The sequence below is a fragment of the Zophobas morio genome, unplaced genomic scaffold (genome assembly GCF_036711695.1).
Source record: "Zophobas morio isolate AGI-343-1 ecotype UQ-CSIRO unplaced genomic scaffold, CSIRO_AGI_Zmor_V1 ptg000012l, whole genome shotgun sequence".
Taxonomy (NCBI): Eukaryota; Metazoa; Arthropoda; class Insecta; order Coleoptera; family Tenebrionidae; genus Zophobas; species Zophobas morio.
Window position 1 is genome coordinate 1076964 of NW_026972117.1, and position 25326 is coordinate 1102289.

The following is a 25326-nucleotide window of genomic DNA, read 5'->3' on the forward strand; positions in this document are numbered from 1 at the left end:
AGGGTGTTTTTCGAGGAGGAGGCAGTCGTCGCAGGGCTGCGGCTCTCTCCATTCGCGAGGAGAGAATCCGGCGACTATCCAGATCGTTATTGATACCAGGACGTACGCCCCGGCCATGTAGAACCATATGCGAGTCGCCAAAGGGTTGAGGAAGGAAAATAGACGAGTCGGACGTCTTATCGAGCGCTGTTGCGTAAATAACACAGAAAAACAGACGCGGGTCATTGCGTGCCAAAATGGGGGATGAAATATTTTATGGGGGAGATATGCATGGTCTTGGTTGGTTTAGAAAAAGAGAAGTTGGTACGGCTGGGTGCGCCAGATTTAACTAGGACGGATTAACGATTTAAAGTCTTGGATACGCCAACGTGTTTAGCTCGAAAGTGGAATTTGAGTCGTTGGGTAGTAAATTTTCAATTATTCAAATCAACTCAAAAGGGGTTTTATCCTATTCGATTTTTTCAAGGATTAAACCGTTTTCGTAACCATTTTGGAACAAATGTTTTCGAAAGCTGGGCTATTAAAATTTTCCCGGAATTACAAATTGCTAATTTTTGCTGTAGGTCCACTACCTACGGATAAAAATGGATTTTTAATTGTGAGGCTTCCACAATTTTTTAAAAAAATTTTTTCATTGTTTAAATTGATTCCATTTGGGTCTTCAAATAAGGGAGAAATTTTTTTGTCACCTCCATCGTTTTTTTAAATACAGCTTTAAAATCGTCCAAATCAACTGAAATAGGTTTTTCATACCTTCTGAAATTTTTATTTGCTTTAATTTTCGGCCTGTACAATTTTATTTCTCAAACAAAGAATTTTGGACTAACATTAAACACCCAGTATATTTGCACCACAATATAAAAGCTCCCTTTCGAGGCAAACTGATACCAGAAATTACTATCGCCCTCCACAGAACCATCTGTTCCTCGCCAAAGGGTTCAAGCAAGGAAAACACCCGATCGGCTGTCTTATCGAACGCCCCAGTGTAAATAACACAGAAAAAACAAACATATAGGTTTCATCGGCGACAGATGGATGCTGTTTACGAGATTCGTTTATGAGGAGAACGAGGAGTATTGAGGGCACGAGTGGCATAAAGTTAAGGTCAAGATCAATATGCGGATATTTGGGGCTTTAATGGAGAGAACGGCAAGGAGAAAGCGAAAGTTGAAGGGCGAACATGTGGAGACTGGGATTCAGAAAATGAAAGGAGGATGTTTGGGGCTTCTTCGGATGCTTTTTATTTCAGTATTTCAGGCGGCGAAATGATGCCACCGATGCTTACATCAGCAGTCGGAGACGTTGCACGTGTGTTTTCTAATGTGGAAAATCAACGCGTATTCAGATCGAGAAACGAAAAACAGCGAAGTCACATTTTTTAAACAGCGAGCTTTGCTAATTTTAAATCGATCGAACTTTCAAGATTCCTTCAGGGAGTGAAGTCATGTTTCTGTTTGTTATTTTCCGAAAGATTATCCCAAAAACACTACTCGAAAAAAAAGTTATTTTCCGCACGTGTTACCGTGTACGAAAAGCCCACCGAAATCCGTGTTTTATTCTCGAATCAAACAAAACCCCCTCGTTATTTACTAGACGAACACATACATTTGTAGAAACCTCCGAAGCTCGACGACAAGCAATAAAGCGCAATCCCTCTCGTTTCCGCCTCGATACAATATCACATATTTATAGGTATTCACCCGTTATTTTTCCATAAAACTGTAGACGATGCAGCGAGTTTAAATTTCACACGCGATCGGGCGAATTTACACGTATGGGATTCGGCGGGGATTTTGCGGTAAAAGGTTTTTGCACAAACAAAAAACTGGAAATAGTAGATCGGGGCGGATAAACGCGAGGTCTGATGGCGTGGAAGAGGGTTTTTGAACTCAAAAAGGGGCAGCGTTTCAAAACTGCATTTTTTGGGGGGGGATATTTGCAGTTCGTAAGTTGTTAAAATATGCACAAATGTATATTTTAACAACATACATAATATCTACGCATTTTTTTAGATGGAGCAAGTTGTTTAATAAAATTTAAGTACTGCCTATTACGTTTTTTTTTAGTACATTGTTAGCCTGAATTGGATTCCGATATAAAATGAGAAGGTAATTCGTGCTACAAGAATTATTTTAATGACATAAGTGGCCTTCTAGCATTTTTTATTTTCGAACAAAATTGCTGTTCTATACTTTTCCTGCTTTTTTTTTGTTTAAAAATCCAGTTTCGCAATTTTGCATACAATTTTTTAGTTCCCTTGTAACAAATTAAACAATTCATGTCCACAAGGTGCTTTTCAAATGGCTACCTATATTCAATTCTTCTAATTTGATTTCTATTCAGTATAAAATGCACCTTTCATTCAGAGCAGATAGAAGTGTTCACTGAGATTTTTTGGGGATAATAAGATCTTTTTCGTCAGAGTGGGACTTGGAAGCTATAAAAGCAAAATATTAATGTTGCTTAAATTATTTCAAAAAGCCGTCTGTATTACCGGCATTATAAAATTGTGTTTATTTATGTTGTTACTCTTTAAATAATTAATAGATTACGATGGATTTTTATCCAAGGGCGCAAATTATTTTAAAACGTAACTAATCTCTCCTAATTCTTGCTGCACGTTCTTGAATAACAACGAGATTCATTTTTACCTAAACTTGAAAGTTATTCAAATTTTCCAGAAAATTCATCTCTCTGAACCGAAGTTATTTGAGAATGACGAATCTGTTGTTATTTTTTTCATTTTAAAACAAAAATTGAAATTTGTTTAAATTTTCTGAAAAAAACGATCTCTCTGAACTGAAGTTTTCTCAGAATCACGAATCTGTAGGTGACCACTTAAGGGAGTAATCAATTTTTATTCTGGCGCATCCACCATTTTTTCACCAATGTTGAAACTTGCTCAAATCCTGCGAAAAAACTTCTCTCTGAACTGAAATTTTCTCAGGATCACGAATTTGTCCTTATTTTTATAGGTTGTCAAGTAACGAAGAAATATTTTTTTCTGGCGCCTCCACCATTTTTTCACAAAAGTTAAAAGTTGCTCCAATTCTCCTAAAACAACTTCTCTCTGAAGTGAAGTTTTCTCAGGATAATAAATCTATCCTTATTTTTCTTGCAGATAGTCAAATAAGGGAAAAATAAATTTCTATTCTGGCGCCTTCACCACTTTTTTTTATAAAACTTGAAAGTTGCTAAAATCCTCCTAAAATAGCCTCGTTCTGAACTGAAATTTCCTCAGAATCACGAATCTATCGTTATTTTTCTTGTAGGTTCTCAAATACGAGAGAAATAAATTTTTATTCTGGCGCCTCTAAAATTTTTTCAAAATGTTTAAAGTTGCTAAAATCCACCAAAAGTTGCTTTTATCTGAGCTCCAATTCTCTCAAGATCACGAATTTGTACTTATTTTCTTCGTGGGTCGTCGAATAATTGAGAAATAAACTAAAATTTTCTCATGATCACAAATTTATCCTTATTTTTCTCGTAGGTTGACAAACACGAGAGAAATAAATTTTTATATTTGCACATCCACCATTTTTTCATAAAAATTTAAAGTTTCGCTTCTCTCTGAACTGAAATTTTCTCAGGTTCAGGAATATATCCTTATTTTTCTTTTAAGTCGTCAAACAAGCCAGAAATAAATTTTTGCTCTGGCGCCTCCACCATTTTTTCATAAAACTTGAAAGTTGCTAAAATTCTCCGAAAATTGCTTGTCTCTGAATTGCAATCTTCTGAGAATCAGAATTTATTCTCGTTTTCCTTGCAGGTCGTCAAATAAGACAGAAATAAATTTTTATTCTAGCGCCTCCACCATTTTTTCATAGAAATTAAAAGTTGCTTAAATGCTCCGAAAATAGCTTCTCTCTGGACTGAAATTTCCTCAGGATCACGAATCTATTCGTATTTTTCTTGTAGGTCGTCAAATAAGGCAGAAATAAATTTTTGTCCTGGCGCCTCCACCATATTTTCATAAAAGTTGAAAGTTGCTAAAATCCTTCGAAAATAACGTCTCTGTGACCTAAAATTTTCTCGGAATAACGAATCTATCCTTAATTTTCTTGTACGTCATTAAATAAGAGAGAAATAAATTTTTATCCTTTCGCCTCCTCGATCTTTTCACAAAAATTTAAGGTTTCTCAAATGTTCCAAAAAAAAACGGTCTTATCTCAAATGAAATTTCCTTAGGATCACGAATCTATACTTGTTTTCATTGTAGGTCGTCAAATAAGACAGAAATAAATTTTTATTCTGGCGCCTCCACCATTTTTTCATAAAAGTTTAAAGTTGCTAAAATCCTCCGAAAATAGCTTCTCTTTGAACAGAAATTTTCTCAGGATCACGAATCTATCTCTATTTTCCTTATAGGTCCTTAAATTATAGAGAAATATTTCTCAAATGTTCCAAAAAGGAATCTATCTGACTGAAATTTCCTCAGGATCACGGATCTATCCTTATTTTTCTTGTAGGCCGTCCAACAAGACAGAAATCAATTTTTATTTTGGCGCTTCGACCATTTTTCCACAAAAAAATTTAAGTTTCTCAAATGTTCCAAAAAAAAGATCTACCTGAACTGAAATTTCCTCGGGATCAGGGAAATATCCTTGTTTTCCTCGGAGGTCGTCAAATAAGACAGATATAAAAGATTTTATTCTGGCGCCTCCACCATTTTTTCATAAAAGTTTAAAGTTGCTAAACTCCTCTGAAAATAGCTTCTCTCCGTACAGAAATTTTCTCAGGATCACGAATCTATCCTCATTTTCCTTTGTAGGTCGTCAAATAGGACACAATTATATTTTTGTTCAGGCGCCTCCACCATTTTTTCATAAAATTTTAAGGTTGCTAAAATCCTCCGAAAATAGCCTCTCTGAACTGAAATTTCTTCAAGATCATGAATCTATCTTTATTTTCCTTATAGGTCGTCAAATCGTAGAGAAATAATTTTTTATTCTGGCGCCTCCACCATTTTTCCACAAAAATTTAAAAGTTTCTCAAATGTTCCAAAAAAAAAGGATCTATCTGAACTGGAATTTCCTCAGGATCACGAAAATATCCTTGTTTTCCTCGGAAGGCGTCAAATAAGACATATAAATTTTTATTCTGGCGCCTCCACCATTTTTTCATAAAACTTTAAAGTTGCTAAAATCCTTCGAAAATAGCCTCTCTGAACTGAAATTTCGTCAGGATCACGAAAAGATCCTTGTTTTCTTTGTAGGTCGTCAAATAAGACAGACATAATTTTTTATTATGGCGCCTCCGCCATTTTTCCACAAAAATTTAAAAGTTTTCAACTGTTCCAAAAAAAGGATCTATCTGAACTGAAAATTCCCCAGCATCACGAAAATATACTTGTTTTCCTTGTAAGTCGTCAAATAAGACAGATATAAATTTTTATTCTGGCGCTTCCACTATTTTTTCATAAAAGTTTAATTGAAGTTGCTAAAATCCTCCGAAAATAGCTTCTCTCTAAAATGAAATTTTCTCAGGAACATGAATCAAAGTTTATTTTTCTCGTAGGTCCTCAAATAAGAGAGAAATAAATTTTTATTCTGGCGTCTCCACCATTCCTACAAAAAAATTTAAAGCTGTTTAAATCATCCCGGGAAGACCTATGTTAATCTGTATCACAAATCTCTTCTTATGTGTCTTGTAGGGCATGACATAAATTTTTCACCAAATTTGAAAACGATCAAATTTTTTTCAGAAAAAGCATCTATCTGAAGAGAAATTTTCTCAAGATCAGGAATCTGCCTTTATTTTTCCTGTGGGTGGTTAATTGAGGGAGAAATGAATTCTTATATTTTCAAATTGAATAAAGTCTATATATATTTTAGAACGCCAATATATGTATTTGTAGTTTATTACACAAATTGAAAAAAATTGTAGTACAATTTTGTCGATATTGTCTTTTTTAGAGAAACTTTTCATCTTTTCTTTGTCGGCAAGTTTTGGAGGCAATAAAAAAATAAATAAATAAATTTTTTTTACAAGTGTCAACGCAAATAATAAACCAACACAGAAGCACCGGTATAACCTAAAAATCACACCGTGATCATTCCGAAATGTGGATGCAATACACACGTCGCTTTGTTCGAAATAATTGTTCAAAATTCACCCTGTAATTGTCCGTAATTTCGTGTGCATAATCCGCATTCACCCCCAGATGCAAAACTGAAACCGCCATTTCCGCCTACACGGCAGCTCGCAGCCGCCCCCTCGCCCCCAAAAACATCTCTTCAAACCTTCGGATTCAGTCCGGATCCCTGCCGTAAAAATGTTCCAGTTATAAACCAGAAACTATTGGAGACCGAGAATTGGTTCTCCACAATGTCTGATTCCTGATGACACGGATGAGGGTTGTTCCATTCGTACGGCGAGAATCTCGCCATCACGAAGAGCGTGAACGACACCAGCATGTACGCCGCGAGGACGTACAGCCAAATCTCCACGGCTAAGGGGTTCATAAAACTGAAGAGCCGCGTCGGTTGCGACGTCGGCACCTAAAAATTCCAAACCCAGCCGTGAATAATGGAGACGCGCCGGTCGCGGATTAATGTTTCAAATCCACTTTTGGCGGCGTGCGGAAGCGCTTTTTGCGGGAGGCGGCGGCGCGGCGGCGGCGTCTGACCACCGCCGCCCGCGCCTCGGTCGTGCGTAATTATTCATGCGTGTTGCGTGCGGTCAGGGACCGAATTAATGCCGTCGGACTTGTTGAGCTAATTTCGAGATTCCGGATCGGTACTCGTACCTCTGTGGCACCGACCGATTCGGCGCCCACCTCCTAAATAAACCGCATGCAATTCCCGCGAATCCTAAAATAAATTTTATTGCAAACGTAATAAAATCTGTTGTGGCTCGGCCGAGCACAGCACCAATTTAAATAAATTAAGCTCTCGGAGGGACCATGCAATAAATTTAACAACTACTTTGGGATTAAGAAAAGCATGCTCGTGGCATAACGTCTTCGGAGATTCCAAATAACCTCAATAATTTTCCATGAATACAGAATTAACGCGCCTTGCTCGAACCGCCGCCGCCGCCGCCGTTACATCACTCCTAATCCTCAAAATTTCCAAATTTATCGTTCAATTACGGCAATCGGACGCTTTGTCGCGTTTTAATAACGCGCGTGTCGAGGAAACGGAAATTAAACATTACACTCCGAGCAGGGATTTAATTACTCGCAAATATTTTCCATACGTGAGTTTTAATTTCCGGGCCTTTCGTCACCGCCAGCCCGCTTTTCACCGGACCGAAGGTGGAAACCCTTCCGGTGGAATCCCGCAAGCGACGTCATTCGCGAAAAAGGAAAAAGAAGTCGGGGCGCGGTGGAAGCCTTGAACCGGAAGTGGAGGGTGTTAATAAATGATTTACATCTGGTGGTTTGGGAGATTCATTTTTTCGTACTCTTACAGTAGAAAATGTAAGGGAAGATTTAAGTTCCTGGGGGAAAATTGCTTGAAATTTGTCTACTTTGGCCCCTGAAATACTTATGTTGAGAAAAAAATACAAATTTGAAACTTCTAGTATCTACGAGTACATTATCTACGTTCATATTTTGACCGCAGCAAGTCCGGTTCTATTTTTAGATTTCGCGAAGAGATTGATTTTTTTTTAATGTTTCTGACATTATTAAAAGTAATTGGGTTTGGTCAAGAAAACAAACCATATTTGATCTTTGACCTTGGACGGAATAAAATGATCATTTTTAAAATTGGTACTTCCTGAAAATATTACTTCTTTGAAAATTAATAAAAACTGAAAAACTGTTTTGACTTGAATTTTTTAACTCCCCAATTTTTCATTTTTTTTGTTTCTTCAGTCCTTTGATTGACAATTTCTCGAGTTTAAGTTTAAATTCTTCTGTTTTTCAATTTTCAAGCTTTTGCATTTTTTAATTTTTGGATTTTGCATTTTTCGATTGAGTTTTTCATTTTACTTATTTTTCAATTGTTCGATTTTTCAATATTTAGAATGTATATTTTTTTGTTTTTCAATTTTCATATTTTTAGTTTTTCGTTTCTTCAATTTTTCGATTTGTGATTTTGCAATTTTTCGATTTACAATTTCTCAAGCTTTCAATTTTTCCATTTTTTTTTAATTTTTCATTTCCTCAAAGTTTTGATTTGCAATCAATGTTCCAGTTCTTTATTTTCTTGTTTTTACAATTTAAATTTTTGCAATTGTTCGTTTTTTCAATTTTTCATTTTTTTTGTTTCTTCAATTTTACGACATGCATCTCTTCCAGTTTTCCTTTGAAAATTTGTCAGTTTTTCTATTTTCTAATTTTTGGATGTTTCAGTTCTTCAATTTTGCAATTTTTCAGTTTTTAGTTTTTCCAATTTTTTATTTCTTCACATTTTTGATTTGAATTTTCAGTTTCGTTTTTTATTTTTTTTATTTTTCTTTATTTCAATGTGAAATTTTTCAATTTTTGGAGCTTTCAGTATTTTGAGTTTTAATTTTTGAATTTCTATATGAATTTTTCAGATGTTCTATCTTTCAATGTTACAATGTTTCGACTTTACAATTTTGACGATACTATGTTTTTTCGATTTAACAATTTTTGGGTTCTCCAATTTTTTTTGACTTGTTTTTCTTTTTTCCAATTTTTAGATTCTTTTTTTTATTTTCAAGATTCTCGATTTTTACTTTTTCAATGTTTCAATTTTTCGTTTCTGGAATTTTTCGAATTTCTGCTTTTTCGATTTTTCAATAATTTCCAATTTTTTAGTTTTTCAATTTTTAATTTTTCGATGTTTCAATTTTTGTATTTTCACTTTTTGAATCAAAAAATTAAAAAATCACAAAATTGTAAAATTGAAAGATCGAGAAAGTATGGAGTGAAAATTTTGAAAAATCGAAAGATTGAATATTAAGAAACTTAAAAATGCAAAAAGTGCAAAATTGAATAAAATCGAAATATTGAAAATTCATGAAATCGGAAAATCGGATAATTGGAAATCCAAAAATAGGAAAATCGAGGGATTTAAAAACCAAAGAATGAATATTAGAAAAATTGAATAAATGAAAAATTATAAAATCGAAAGAAACATTGAAAAAATGTATAATAAAAATTGTAATATGAAATCTGGAAAATGAAAATTAAAAAGTCGGGAAAATAAAAAATAAAACCGGAAAACGAAAAATCAAAAAGTAGAAAATCAAAATATCGAAAATTTAAAGAACCGAAGGATTGAAAAATCTAGAAATCGAACAAAAAACAAATTCAAAATTTGAATATCGAAAAATCGAAAAGTCGATGTATCAGAAAAGGAAATTAAAAAACTCGAAAGTCAAGATTTCGAAAGTTCCAAGAATCAAAATAAGTACAGAAAAAACGAAATTTTGAAAGTTAAAAACTCAAAAATTCTAAAATCGAAAAACTGAAAAGTAAAGAATTATTAAAAAAATTCGAATGTGGACGATTCGCAAATTTGAAAAATGGAAAAATCGAAAATGTTAAAACTGAAAATTTGAGAAATCGAAAAGCCGAAGAGTTGAAAAATTACAAAATCAAAAAACTGAGAAAACGAAACATGGAAAAAACGAGAAATGAAAAATTTGAAAAAACAGAATTGGAATATTGAAAAGTTAAAAAATCGTAAAATCGAAATCTGTAGAATTAATAAAAAAAAGAAACAAAAACCGGAAAATCGAAAAACTTAAAAAAAGAAACAAAAACGGGAAAATCGAAAAACAGTAAATCAAAGAAATGAGAAATCGAAAAATATAAATTTGAAAAATCGAAAAACGGAGAAATCGAAATATTAAAAAATTGGAAAATCGAAAAGCAAAAAGCCAAAAAGTGGAAAAATCGAAAAATTAAAACATCGGAAAACTGAGATATCGAAACATAGAAAAATTAGTGTTGAAAATTTTGAAAAAACGGAGGATGTAAAATTTAAATAAAAACAAAAGCTGGAAAATCGAAAAACTTAAAATCAAAGAAACCTCGAAAAATCTGAATTTAAAAAAAGTGAAAAACTGGAAATCGAAAAGTTGAAAAATCGAAAGATCAACAAATTGGAAAAACGAAAAGTTAAAATCCGAAAAATCGTTAAATCAAAAAACCTAGAAATCGAAACATCGAACATTTGGATAAGAAAAATTTTTTTAAGAAAGCCCAAAATCGAAAAATTAAAATTTAAAAAACTGAAACTTTTAAATTTAAAAAATCGAAACATGGAACTCTTGATAAATCGAGAAACCGAAAAATTGATAAAATTAAAAATTCGAAACATTGAAAAATCGAAAAATTGAAAAATCAAAATAGCGGAAAATTGAAAAACGAAAATATTAAATTAAAAAAATTAAATTTAAGAATTCCAAAAATTGTAGAATTGAAAAATGAAAAATCCCAAAGTCGAAAATTAAAAAATCGAAAAACTGAGAAATCGAAACCTGAAAAATCGAGGAATGGAAAATTTGAAACAACGGAGAATTGAAATATTGGAAAATAAGAAAATCGTAAAATAAAAAAAATCAAAAATTGAAAAACGAGAAATCGAGAAACCAAAAGATCTAAATTTTAAAAATCGAAAAAATGGGAAAATCGAAAAGCGAAAAGCCGAAAAATCGAAAAACCTACAAAGCGTAAGATAGAACACAAATTGGAAAACTAAAACTTCAAAAAATCGATCATCCAAAAATGGAAATATTGAAAAAGCCCAAGATCGAAGAATTGAAAAATTAAAATCTGAAGAATTGAAATTTAAAAAAATGAAAAATTTAAATTAAAAAAAATCGACACATGGAAATCTTGATAAATCGGGAAATCGAAATATTGATAAAGCTCAAAAATTTGAAAACTGAAAAACTGAAAAATCAAAATAACGGGAAATTGAAAAAATAAAAATCTAAAATTTAAGAAATGAAAAAACCGAAGATTGGAAAAACTGAGCAACTGAAAAAAATCTAAGAAAAATTAAAGAATCAAAAACTTAAACAAAACAAAATTGAATAAACGATAAATTGAAAAGTCGAAACATTGAAAAATCAAAAAGCTGAAAAATCGGAAAATTGAAAAAATCGAAAAATTAAAAAAATAAAATATCAAAACTTTTTGACAAGTCAGTTCACAGCCCCCTAAATCATTTATTAACACTCCATCCATCGTGATGGAAAGTTTGTGGCTGCATTTTTTGCCACGACTTCATTACAAATAATGCAAACAAAATTTTTTTATTGCGTTTTAGACATGCATTGTGCATTCAGAGGATGCACTTTGGGATTTTATAATTTCGAGACGGTTGCAGAAATGACCGTCGTTGCGGGTGCAGAATAAATTGCATTTTTAAAAGAACAACAAGCGAATTATGAAAGGGGACATTGTGTCATGCAAATGCACTCGGCTTTTTGTATTCATGCTAGAGCAGCGCTTCCAAACTTTTAAACATTTTTGCTCTTGTATGTATTTAGAAAATCAAGCCGCATTTTGGGAAGCGCTGGACTTGAATTAGGGATAGTCTGAAGTTTTATACGAAATAAAGTGAAAGATGAAGTTTTCGAGTTATGTATGCGACACATAACTTTAGAATACGGCAAACGTCAAAGGATGCAGTGCTTTCAAATAGGTCAAGTAGAGATTAAAACTTCAGGTATCAAACTTCAGTGTAGTTGTATCCCGTGTGTCTAAGTTAGTTTATGAGACTGGATTTGCGTAGTTTAGCGACAGTTTTTCTTGGTTTTTCTTCAACTAGAGGACCGACCTCTTCGCCTAATTTCGTCGACCTACTAAACATCCCGATGAATTTTCCCACGTTTCACCACCAGCCAGCCCTCCCGGCTCGCAAAATCCCTAAACCAAAAGATAAATATTTATCTGTTATTCCCCGCTTACATTACTCCCCGGGACGTGTAAATGGATCAAAGCAAACAAAACCGATCGGAGCGGCATTAGCGGTGATTGGATAACGGCTGGGTTCCACTATCATAAATATGTTGTTCGAGTGTAAAGCGAGCGCTCCGAATGGTCCGACGAGTGAGTGACGGCCGAGGCGAGGCCGGGGACAATTTGCATGAATAGTTAATCAATGTTAAAATGATGAAAATGTCATCGAGATACGGCCGACGTCACGGCCCGGCTATCGAACCGAGAAAAGCCTGATTTATTCTCTTCGAGCACATGCACAGAGCCGGCGAATGCCTTACCTTGAATAGAATTCCGATGCCGAGGTTCATAAACGGTTTAGTGAAGTCGATTACGCTCTCTCGTGCATAATTTATCGTCATCGAGGCCACGGCGAGATCGGCCCTCTGCAAAAGAGGAAGCGGTGAAAACGGGCTGCGTGAGTGGGAGTCGCAACAAGAGGGACGGGGGGTGGATTTGGGGGAGGGTTTATCGGCGTTTTTGTTGGAGTGACGCATTTTTACAAAAAAAGTATAAAAAAACAACACGAAAATTGGAGGAAATAAAGACGCTATGGAGAAGCGATTTTAAACAAGATTGCTGAGAAAGAAGAACTCGATTTGCTACTTTTAAGGTTCTACTGATTTGTGCGTTATTTTTGTGTTGCAGTTCTTCAGTTAAAAAACGGTCTTTTTCAAGATTACATTTAGACGTGATTTTTGTTTCTTTTATTTACCTAATGGCTGGACAATAAATAATCTAGAAACTTTATTTTCAAAAAATGGTAGTTCTTGATCTCTGAGGCTCTCGACACAAATGACCACAAAAAATGGGACGAAGAGAAAAGAAGGCGACAAAAAGAAACACGACAAAAAAGCGACAATAACAAATTAGGAAATAGTCGGGGGGAAAGAGGCGACAAATAGTCGAATAATAATAGATACTTAAAAAAGACACGGAAAGATGATATAAACTCAATACAAAACGTAGCAAAAAAGTGAGGAAAAAAAGCGTCAAAAAAGGCGATAAACAAAGGGACAAAAAAATTGTAAAAGAATGAATTAAAAAAATAAAAAACGACAAAAAAGCAATAAAAGAGTTACAAATAAACCTAAAAATGAAAGGAGATAAAAAGCCACAAAAGAATGTTATTAAAAATACGACAAAGGAATCAACAAAAAAAGAAGACGACAACAAAAGCGATGAAAAAAGTACAACAAAAAAAATACTTCAAACGCCATGACATAAAGTGCTTAAAAACAATCAAAAAAAGCGAAAGAAAATTGAGACAGACGACAAAAAAAGGACAAATAAAAAGTAAAAAGACGAATAATAACAAATTATTAAAAAATGCGATTAAGAAAACGATATAAATTTTGATACATAAAGTGACAAAGAAGACAGATAAAAAAGGGGACAAAAAAATCGACAAAACTGCAATAAAGTAACGGAGAAAACACGCGATAAACACTAATAAAAAAACTATAAATAAACCTAGAAATAAAAGGCTGCAGAAAAAGTGATTAAAAGAGCACAAAAAGCTATAAAAAACACGACAAAAGTAAGTAAGTAAGTAAGTAAGTAAGTAAGTAATTTTATTGTGCTAAAAACATAAAGTTTATACACTCGTCCAAAGTTTACAAGAATGTAATAGTAAAAATAAACATAAAAACCATGCAATACAATACTTATGTAGATTATGAGCTAGCTACATGATAAACAAGAAATTACTCAAAATTATATTGAAAATATTCATTGAAACTATAAAAACTATTTTCGGTTAAGACATCCTTGATTTTTTTTAGAAATTGAGATGGTGGAAGGTTGCGGAAACTCTGAGGTAATTTGTTAAAGAACACTATACAGAAATAGTTCCTGGCAGTTCTGCAACGGTTTATTCTCAAATTTTCGATTAACAAATTTGTGGACCTGGTATTATAGTCATGGAAAGAACTCAGTGTAGGAAATTGATTAATTTGGTTTACTAAAAATTTAAAACAGTGATAGATATACAAGCAGGGCAATGTCAAAATATTTAAGGATTGAAATGAAAATTTGCAATCATTACGATAACCAATACCTGAAAGGATTCTAATAGCTCTTCTTTGAAGCCTAAAAAGGTTTTGTGACGAGGCGCTGTGTCCCCAGATTAGTATACCATATACTAAGTGAGATTGTATTAGCGCATAATATGCAATTTTTAATATATTTTGATCAACATGATTTGAGAAAAGAAGTCAAACAGAAAAAAAGAGTCAATAAAAACATCGATTAAAAAGTATCAAAAAAAAGGAACATACAAAGACTACAAAAAAACCTGAAAAAAAGGTAAGAAAAGGGCACAAACCAAAAAAAGATTAAAAAAATATATAAAAGTGGGACGACAAAAGCAATATCAAAACGTTTTATGAAAATACCACAAAAAGGCAATAAAAAGGCAATGCAGTCCTAAAAGCAATAAAAATGCGACAAAAAATGCCACAATTACGATAAAAAACGACAAAAATTCAACAAAAACTGCGGCGATTAAAAAAATGTTAAAAAAATGCAAGACAGAGTTGACATAAAACGCAACACAAAAAAACGTCTAAAAAAAGCGATAGAAAAAGAAGACAAACAAACTGACAAAAAAGACATCAAAAAAGGGCTACGAAATAGGTCATAAAAAAGAGGTCAAAAGCGATATAAAAAAAAATTGCGACAAAAAAGACAACAAAAATGTGACAAAAAAAGGTGAGTAAAAAAAAGACAAAAAAAGGCGATAAACAATTAGCCAAAAAAGTCAACTAAAGAGGAATTAAAAAGCAGAAAACGTTACAGAAAGCTGTAAAAAAACGATCAATAAACCTATAAAAAAAGCAATAGAAAGCCACAAATGAAAGCAACAAAAGAAGAAGCAAAAAAATAGGCCAAAAAGGTCGCAAACAAAGCAACAGAAAAGCTAGAAAAAATTGTTGTTAAAAATACGACAAAAGGAACCAAGTAAAAAAGAAAAAGAACAAAAGCGATGAAAAAAGTACAAAAAAAATGGACCAAAACACAATACTTCAAAAAAGGAGGAAAAATGTCATAAAAAGGGGACCAAAACCCATGACCAGAAGCGCTTAAAAAACAAAATAGCCGCAAAAAATTGAGACAAAAACAAATGACAAATACAAGTGGATAAAAAAAGTCGACAAGAATTGAAAAAAAGTAACGAAAAAAAAACGGGACAAAAAAGTAATACAATAAGCTATAAATAAAGTTAGAAATAAAAGGGTGGAAAGAAAACCATAAAAACACACAAAAAAAAACTATAAAAAGCACGATAAAAGAAGCCAAATAGGAAAAAAGTCTATAAAAACATCGATTAAAAATTAAAAAACATACAAAAAAATGGTGAAAAAGGAGACAAAATCCATGTCAAAAAGCGCTTAAAAACAATAAAAAGCAACAAAATGTCGCAAAAATGGACCAAAAAACGCCAAAAAAGGGAGATAACAAAAAATAAGAAGGAAAAAAAGACTATAGGAGACTAAAAAATGCAACACAGAGATGACGTTAAACGTACCATAAAAAAGCGACAATAAAGCACAGAAAAAAAGACGATAGGAAAGAATTAAAAAAAAGGTGAAAAAAAAACTGGACGAAAAGAGCAATATAATATCAAAACACTTCATAAAAAGGTGACGAAGTACGTGATAGGAAAAGGCCAAAAGCCATATCAGAAAAACTGCGACAAGAAAGACATTAAAAGGGGACATAAAAACGACAAAAGAAGCGAATAGACAAAAAGAGATTAGAAAAAGGACTAAAAAAATGGGACGAAAAAAGCAATATCAAAACGCTTTATAAAAAGAGTACAAAAAAAGGCGATAAAAAGACAATGAAATTTTAAAATCAATAAAACTGCCACAAAAACGATGATAAAAAGAACGAAAAAAAGGCGTTAGAAAAAGAAGACAAAGAAACTGACAAACAAGGACATCAAAAAAGACTGCAAAAATGAGAAAAAAAAGGCGATGAAATAGACGATAAAAAATGGGTCAAAAGCAAAATAAAAAAATTTTCTAAAAAAAAATATGCAACCAAAAAACGACAACAAAAATGTGACGGAACAAATGGTTTAAAAAAAAACAACAAAAAATGCAATAAACGAGGAAACAAAAAGTCGACTAAAATAAAAATTAAAAAGGGCAGAAAAAGCGATAGAAAACCATAAATGAACGCTACAAAAACACGACAAGAGAATTAAAAAAAAATACAACAAAAATACCAAAAATGGACCAAAAAAACAACATCAAAACGCTTCAAAAAACACTAAGAAAAGGCGAAAAATCGGTTCAAAGATTCGTGGCAAAAAGTGATTTTAAGGAAACAGTAAAAAAGCAACCAAAATGCGACAAAAAAAGACTGCAACAAAAAATAAAAAAGTCGGGCAGAAAAGGCAGCTAAAAACAGTTGTTAATATTTAATAAACAATTAAAAAATGCGATGGAAAGATGACCCAGACACAAAAGGTGAAAAAAGTGACAAAAGAACTTCAAAAGAATGTTACAAAATACACGAAAAAAAAAACAACAGAAAAAAGAGACGATGAAAAACGCGACTAAAAAAAGTACTGAAAAGGAAACAAAAAAGCAATGCTACAAAAAAGCCATAAAACGAGGTTAAAGTCCATGACCAAAAAGGAGTTAAAAGCAATAAAAGCTTCAAAAAATTACGATAAAAAAAGAGTACAATGAAGAAAAAAGAGAGAAGAAGAAAAGCGAAGAAAAAAAAATAAAAAAAGAAACATCAAAACGTTAAAAAAAAAGACACAAAGAGTTAAAAACTAGCAACCAAAAATTCGATTAAAAAACGAGCAAAAATTGCGAAGAAAACAGGATATAAACCGTAAAACGAAAAAGTGACAAAGAAGGAATTAAAAAAAGCAACAAACGGGAAAAAAATGCGACTAAAGAGAGTCATAAAATCGCCAAAAAAGAACAAAAACAAAAAACAGAAAAAGAAAGGCAAAGATAAGAAATATGAATACGGTAAAACCACAATTGAAAACCAATAGGATTTATCTAGTAAAATTTTAAGATCATGTTTTTGGGGCGGACAAACAAGATTTTGATCAGTAACCATATGCCCAAACTTTCATAACAAGAAGTCCAGTAGTTTCTGAAAATTTTTATTATTTTTGTTAATTCAGTTTGTCTAATAGAAGGTCAAACGGAGGCAGACTACAGATAGGCGGAAATGCGAGACCTACTTTTTCATAATCTACGAGTTATAAAACGTTGAAAATAAAAATAATAATTGTAAAAGCTCCTGAAACTCCTGCAGCACATTTCTTTTCTTTTTTGAAAACAGAGTAAAAATTCAGCTTTGTATACATTTACCATCACAAATTTGCTAATTACCCATTTTAAAACTAAAAATAAACACAAAAATAATTCACTCCAATAACAAACTCGCTAATAAAACCCGCCACTAATTAACCACATAGAGATTTCAGTTTTCAGTCAAACAGCGCATAACGAACGCACCACATGGCAAAAACCCCAATTAAAATATCCAATTTTTTCAATTCAGAAACTAAATTCCGAACTTCTCCCTCACCCACCTTCTCCATGAGCTCCCGGACGATCCCGTTCCACTCCTTCGTATCCGGGTCGTATACTCCATACATGTGGTCTGGAACTAGCCGAATCGTATACTGGAAGCCGACTTGGCCTGCGATCCATTTCAATAGGTCTATGCAAAATCCCTCGTATCTGGCGTTTCCGGTTAAATTTTTCTCATCTTTCACCATCACGTACGGCCGCTCCTACAAGGACGGAATAATTTCATGAGATAAAATATAATACGACGGGGCGCGGACGCGAAATTCGATCCACCCAGAATTAAAAATGAGACACGGCGAGTTCATTTTGCTAAAATAATTATCTGATTTAAATTCACAGTGGGCGTAGAGTGTAATGCTCCGAAATCCAGTTCAAGCGTGCTGTAATATCAGTAGTGATACGGATTCGACATTTTTTTGTGTTTGAATTTTGCTGCTTTGATGTGTGTGGGTGTGTGTTGGCTTTTAAATTAATACAACACCCACGCTAATTAATTACAAAAAAAAAGCTCAAGTCGCCAATATAAATCGCGTTAAAATAGCTTCAGTCCATTAAAGTGTAGCGAAATACAAAAATACCGAGTGTTCGTGAATCGTCCGTTAATTAATTAAAACACCCGTCAGACATTATCGTCCGTAAATCAAGGAGACAAAAGAGCGCACATTCACGGATGACAACGGAATAATAATACACTCGTGCTATAATGTAAGGCATTTATTACGTATTATGGTAATTTGTACATATTTTTCCTGGGGTGTACGCGACCCGAATGCACATACGTTTATAAATCAAAACGTCAACATGGCGGAAACTGAGCGATTGTTAAAAGTTATTAAGTATCAGGAAAGTAATTTATACGCTTGAAACTTGTGGGTAAAAATGAGATTATTGCGAGAACATAATTATTACTGACGGGTTTACCTTCCGGAATAAACTCTGATTAATTATTTTTATGGCGAAATTACCTACGCGAAAAGTTGGTATGATTTTAAGAACGCAATGTTACCAATTACGAACAAAAAAATATTGCCAAGTTAGGTGTTAAAGCTGCTCCGAGTTGCAAAAATGTGGAACTTTTTAAGGTCGCCGTTGACGCTCGTGTGACACTTTACAAAGCGCCCTTATTAGGTAAAGTGTTGTCAAACTCCGCCCCCGCCCCACTCACCTCCCTGGTCATGACGACGAGGGTGATGTTGGGCGCGTGACTCTCGTAGAAAGCGTTCAGGTCCGTGATGTTGATGCCCCCCGACGGCGTCCACTGCCCCACTTTCCTGATCTCTTCCTTCTTCAACTTGAGGAGGTCCAGCTTGAAGTTGGCCCTCTTCCCGCCGCTGAACTCGACGTCGCCGGTCAACCCGTGATAATCGTTCTGGAAAAAGAACACTGGCCGAAGTTTTCGCCCCTACGTGCGATATCGGGTGTCATCTAAAATATTTACATTCGGCGGCGGCGCGTACTACTCATAGGAACGAAGAAACTTTGTTGTTCTGATGTGTTTTATTCGGGTGTAGTTGTGAAAGGAAGTGGAAAAGGATTTCCAACTTTCTCGCGTGCATTCGGCATCTTAAGCGCGAGTGCGGGGGGCGGAGGAAGTGTCATCGGGGATGGAGTGCGTGTGATGGAATCACAAAGGAAACTAAAAGCGACACGTGAAAAATATCACAAAAACGTTGCAGCTTGAATTAAAACGTTGCGTTTGTTTTCGTGCCGCAAAACCAACAACGCTTCAATTAGCGTTTATTTTCGAACCAGCCGAACTATCAATTATGTTAATAGATCTACGTGGAACGAATCATATTGGTGAAGCGTGCCTTGCATATTTTGTCCAGTACGTAAATCTAGTAAAAGTTCCGGTTGCGATTGTGACAAATTCCTTCCGGAACTTAAACTAAAGACAAGTCGAAGCATGTGTTATCCACTTAGTTCTGACCTATTTGTGCTCTACGTCACACAGCCGATGAAATATTTGTCGGAGGCAGGCGGGATCGAGAGGATAGAGTCGGGATAAAGGACGATAAAAACCGAACAGTAAAGCGGATGTGCTGAAACGAAGTAGATTTAAAAAGGCATTAACAATTAACCGAATCGTACTCGATTCCGCCGACTTTTTTAATCGACTTTATTCCATTTCCTTTCATTAATATTTATCAAGTATGTATGTAGTTGTAGGATATTAAATCATTCATTCGTCGAATATCGCTTTTTATTAATGGTTATCTGCACGTGTAATGGACTGTCAGTCTGGGGAATGAATTTTTTAAAAGCTTTTTAACAAATTAGCAAGCTCTGAGTCGTGACGAGTGAATCGACTGTATTTTTTCTGACTAAACTAACCTACTTGTTATTATTACCTAATCTAGATCTTACCTGTGGCTTCCCCCACCACCGTTGGCTGTCGTACTCTATTTATGGATTAGGTTGTTTTTTTTGCCTTTTCTTTATTTTACCAAAAATGCATAAAAATCTGTGTTAGTTTAGTCAAATTTTACTAAATTAGAGAAACTATTCTGGGAAGAAGTCAAGCTGTAAGAAACTACATATATTATAGTAAATAACTCTTTGTAAGTATTTCGTTTTAATAAATTTAAATACCTTTTTATGAACTAAGTAAGTATGGCAAAAATTTTCTTCAGAAATTTTACCTACCACTAAATTACGAAATCAACAACCGACAAATAATAATCACTATTGACGGGTCTTTTTTCGTTTATTTGCTTTATGGGAGGTTGAGACTCGAACAGAGATTATTCATGCTTTGCTCATTTTTTTATGAAGTTAATAATTTAGTTGAGAAAACTTTTCTCTTCGTCTACATAATTCTAAAATCAATCCTATTGTCAAGAACCTCCTGGTAGTGGAATTCTGGAAACACAGAATAATCTCGACTCAGCATTCCAAAAATCGTCAAGACTTGGGTTAAGCAAGAAAAGTTTAGTTAAAAGTCAATGTGCCAAAAAATGTCTAGAAAAACATGTTGAAAATAGAACTGAGTTTGATAGAAGTAGGTTTAGAAGTGGTAGATTAGTGAAACAATTGATTAGAATGACGAGAGAAGAAAGAAGAATAAAATGGATTCCTAAGAATTCTATTGAATTAGAATGACGGAAAGCCAAAGAAGAAGGAAATGGATGCCAAAGAATTCTATCAGAAAATTGAAGAAAGAGAAAATGGAGTTTTCCAGAAAGAAATAGTATATAAATAACATGGATGATCATCAAAAATCAGTCAATCAGGACTTAGGTTGAAAAAGAGAATTCTGGTTAAAATTCTGTATGCCAAAAAATATCTAAAAAATCCAAGACCCAAATTTTATGGTTGCAGTTTGAACAAAGTTTGGTAGAAGAAGAATTAGAAGCAGTGGAAGAAGAAAATGTATTGTAAATAAATCTATTAGATTAGAATGACGAAAGATTAATAAATAAGAAAAAAATGAATTCCAAAAATTCTTTCAGAAAAGTGCAGAAGGAGAAAGTGCAGCATCAAAGAAAAAAACAGTATTTAAATAACATGGGGTCAATTAGGACTGAGAGAGAAAATCCTGGTCGGTGTGCCCAAAAAAATCTAGAAGAAAACGCAGACCTAAGTTTGATGGTTGAAGATTGAACTAAGTTTGGTAGCAATAGAATTAGAACAAGTGGATTAGTGAAGCAGTAGACTAGAATGACGGGAGAAGAAAGAAGAAGAAAATGGATTGCAAATAATTCTGTTAGATTAGAAAGACGGAAAATTAAAAAGAAGAAGAAAAGGGTTTCCGCAAATTTCTACTAGAAAAGTGATCACAGAAAAAGAGAGATTCAAGAAAGAAACAGTATTTAAATAACATGGAGAGTTATTAAAATCAGTCAATTAGGACTTGGGTTATGAGAGAAAATCCGGCTTAAAACCGAGTGCGCCAAAAAATATCTAGAAAAAATCGCAAACTCAAGTTAAATGGTTGAAGTTTGGACTGACTTTGTTTGCTAGAAGTAGAATTACAACTAGTGGATTAGTGACGCAGTAGACTAAAATGACGAGAAAACAAAAAAGAAAAACATGGCTTCTAAAAAATTCTATTAGAATAGACGAAAAAGGAAAAAGATGCCAGAGAATTCTATCAGAAAAGTGAAGAAGGGAAAAGTACAACATTCGAAAAAATAGTATTTAACTAACATGGAGGACCATCAAATGAAAAATGGTTGAAGTTTGAACTAAGTTCCATAGAAATAAAATTAGAAATAATGGATTAGTGAAGCAGCAGATTAGAATGACGGGAGAAGGAAAAAGAAAAAAAATAGATTCTAAAGAATTCTATCAGAAGAGTGAAGAAGGCAAAAGCAGCATTTCAGAAAGAAATAGTATTTAAATAACATCGAGAATCTTCGAAAGTCAGTCAATTAGGACTTGGGTTGAGAGAGAAAATCCTGGTCGGTGTGTCTAAGAACTTATGGAAAAAATGCAGACCTAAGTTTGATGGTTGAAGATTGAACTAAGTTTGGTAGAAGTAGAATTAGAACAAGTGGATTAGTGAAGCAGTAGATTAGAATGACGGAATATTAAAGAAGATAAGGAATTTCGAAGAATTCTATTAGAAAAGTGACGAAGGAAAAAGTGCTGTTTTCCAGAAAGTAGTAGTATTTCAAAGACATGGAAAATCATCAAAAGTCAGTCAATCAGGACTTGGGTTAAGAAAGAGAATTCTGGTTAAAAGCTAGTTTGGAAAAATATATAAAAATATCCAGAAAGATCCCAAACCTAAATATTATGGATGAAATTTGAACTAAATTTGGTAGAAGTAAAATTAGAAGTAGCAGTAGTTGTGAAGCAGCGGATTAGGATGATGGAAAGAAGAAAGAAGAATGAAGTGAGTTTTAAAGAATTTTCTTAGATTAGAATGACGTAAGACGAAAGAAGAAGAAAAAACTCAAAATTCCAGAAAAAATTGTATTTGAATAACATGAAGGATTTTTAAAAGTCAGTCAATTAGGACTTGGGTTGAGAAAAAGAATTCTTGTTAAAAGTCAGTGTGCCAAAAATATCTAAAAACAACGCAGAGCTAAGTTCTAACTTTGAAATTTGAAGTAACTCGCGCGGAAATAGAATTAGAAGTAGTTGAATAGTGTAGTAGTAGATTAGAATGAAGGGGGAAGGAAGAAGAAGATTCTAAAGAAATCTTTAAAATCAAATGACAGAAAACAAAATAAGAAGAAAAGTAATTCCAAAGAATTCTATAAGGATCATCAAAAGTCAGTCAGTCAGGTCTTGGGTTAAAAAAGGAAATCCTTACTGCACGTTAGTGTGTTAAAAATACATATCTAAAAAAAATACAAATCCCAGTTTTAATGTAGAAGTTTGAAGCAAGTTGGGTAGACGTAGAATCAGAAGTAGAAAATAGATTCTAGAGAATTCTATGAGATTAAAATGTCGGAGGACGAAAGAAGAAAAAAAGAGTTTCCATAGAATTTTGTTAAGGTTGGTTCAATTAGAATATTTTTATATTTTGATTTGAAGGAAGATCTGTGGTCTAGAATATTCCAAAACTGCAGAGAAACTCAACCTTGTGAAGTTGGATAGGGCAAAATAGGTCCATAAGCAAGATAAAATTGGAAAAACGTATTTCTAAAATATGCGGGCAATTAGATAATAATTTAGAAAAAGTACAGCTGGAAACTGAAAGTACAAGAAACAAGTCTGAACAATCAGAGTTCAAAAAAGAGGTTAAGACATTCCTAGAATGTTTCGTTGGGAAAAAATATTGCCTTCGTAATGGCTAAAACTGAAAATAATCTACTATAAGACCAGACGCAGAAATTTTTAGGATTTGGTTCAAGATTAAAGTAAAGTTCTATGTTGTGTTGGGTTATTTTGGAAATATCTTATTAAGTTATGTTAACCCTAATACAGAAAACAAAGAATACGAAACATTTGAAAAAAATTAGACCACTGGAAATTAAAAAAATGACTCTGTAGAAAAACTGTTATAGAAGATGTACAAGAAAACCCCTTAACAACGAAGCGAAGAAATGTTAGAAGAAAATAAATGGTAAATCTATTAACTTTTGGCAACATAGAAACATAACTGTGGTGTCTGGTCTTGCTGAGACGCATGAATATCAGCTGTGCAGAGAAAGTGAAATCTAGCGCAAAATAATTACAAGTTTAAGTAGTGTAGTATAACAGGTTTCAAATAAGATAGTAAAGGGTGTATGTGCCTTGTGTTAATCATCGTACATCTATATTAAGAGGTAAACATTGGAATTGTTTTTCAACTAGTAGTATTCACGAGCGGCGCAGGAGAAGGTCACGCTTTCGACGGGTCGACCGGGGCGGAGAGCCTTATCGCTTGTGATAAACAGCGCTGCAAAAAGAAGGGCAGGATAGGACTAAGTGTTATTCAAACAGTGAAGATTGACTACTAAAATGTCTGAAAAAGAAGAGAGCGAAATGACTGAAATCAGGAAAATGTTCTCCGCAATAAATCGCAAATTAACAGTGGTGGAGGAAAAACTTGATAGAAACACAGAAGCTATGATTACAATAAGGAAAGAAAATCTGTTATTAAAGGAGTCAATTAAAGACCAGGATAGTAGACTCGAACTATTAGAAAAAGAAGTCCGAAAAAACAACATTATTATTCAGGGAGTAGCTGACGAAAACGACGAAAAAGAGGAAAAACTAACAGAGAAAATTCAGAATATACTGACGAAAATGGGAGTTAAGGTTGATGTAGAGATAGATGCATCTGAGATAAGAAGAATAGGTACATATAAGCCGAATGGAAATCGACCAATACTTGTGAAGCTACAAAAATGGAAAACGAAGATGGAAATTTACAAATTAACAAAAAATCTGAAAGGATCGGACATATGGATCAATGATGATTTCTCAAAAAAGGTACAAGCAGAAAGAAAATGCCTAACACCTTATTTACAGCAAGTTAGACAGCAAGGAAGTACAGCATATCTCAGGTACAACAAAATGATCATAGACGGAAAGGTGTATGGTAAAGAGCACTTTGAAATGACAGTTAAGAGCAAAGATAAACGAACCTCTAGTGAAAGGTCGCCGTTAAGTGAGGAGGTGACACAGCAAAGCAAGATTGCAAAAAACTAATAACTGAGGTAGGACTGAACTCAATTAAAGACGACAAGGCTAAGAATAGGGATATGAATGGGCAAATGAATTGGAAAAAGCGGAACAAGAAAACAGCTTCGACGAAAATTGGCTCTTGGAACATACAAACAATGCTAGGAGTAGGAAAAATGGAAGAAATAGCAAGGGAAATGAAAAATTATAATATTGGAATATTAGCTTTACAAGAAATAAGATGGAGCGGCGAAGGGAAAGTCGACAAAGAGGATTTTACACTATTGTATGCCGGAGAAGATAAGCAGGGAAGAAATGGAACAGGATTTATGATAAGCAAAGAATATAGAGATATGATAATAGACTTTAAAAGGATTAATGGTAGAATATCTACGATAAGAATCAAAAATAAGATTGCTAACATTACACTAGTAAATGTATATGCCCCTACGGAAGATGCAAGCGAGAACGATAAAGACGATTTCTATGACTACTTAGAGAGAGCATGTGAATCAATACCAAAACATGACACAATGATTATTATTGGGGACACCAACGCCAAAATAGGAAAAGAGAAATACCTGGAAAAAGTAGCAGGGAAACATTCATTGCACAATATCTCGAATGACAATGGGAAGAGGCTGTGCAACCTGGCAGCAGGGATAGATATGTTTATTGTGAGCACAAAGTTTATGCACAAACCAGAACACAAAGTGACATGGATGCGACCAGGCAAAACTACAGGTAACCAGATCGACCATGCTTTGATATCAAAAAAGAGAGAAAAGATGGTCCAAGATGTAAGATCTTACAGAGGAG

General features: G+C 33.7%; 1 protein-coding gene across 1 annotated transcript in view; it reads right to left on the minus strand.

The window, feature by feature from the left end:
* Positions 1 to 25326, minus strand: part of LOC135127541 (glutamate receptor ionotropic, kainate 2) — a 355107-nt gene that overhangs the window by 13070 nt on the left and 316711 nt on the right. Inside the window, exons 9-12 of the mRNA XM_064053980.1 lie at positions 18611 to 18814; positions 17445 to 17648; positions 12154 to 12258; positions 6243 to 6500 (exon numbers count right to left, since the gene is read on the minus strand). Of these exons, the coding sequence (XP_063910050.1) occupies positions 6243 to 6500; positions 12154 to 12258; positions 17445 to 17648; positions 18611 to 18814 (771 nt within the window). The remainder of the gene's footprint in view (positions 1 to 6242; positions 6501 to 12153; positions 12259 to 17444; positions 17649 to 18610; positions 18815 to 25326) is intronic.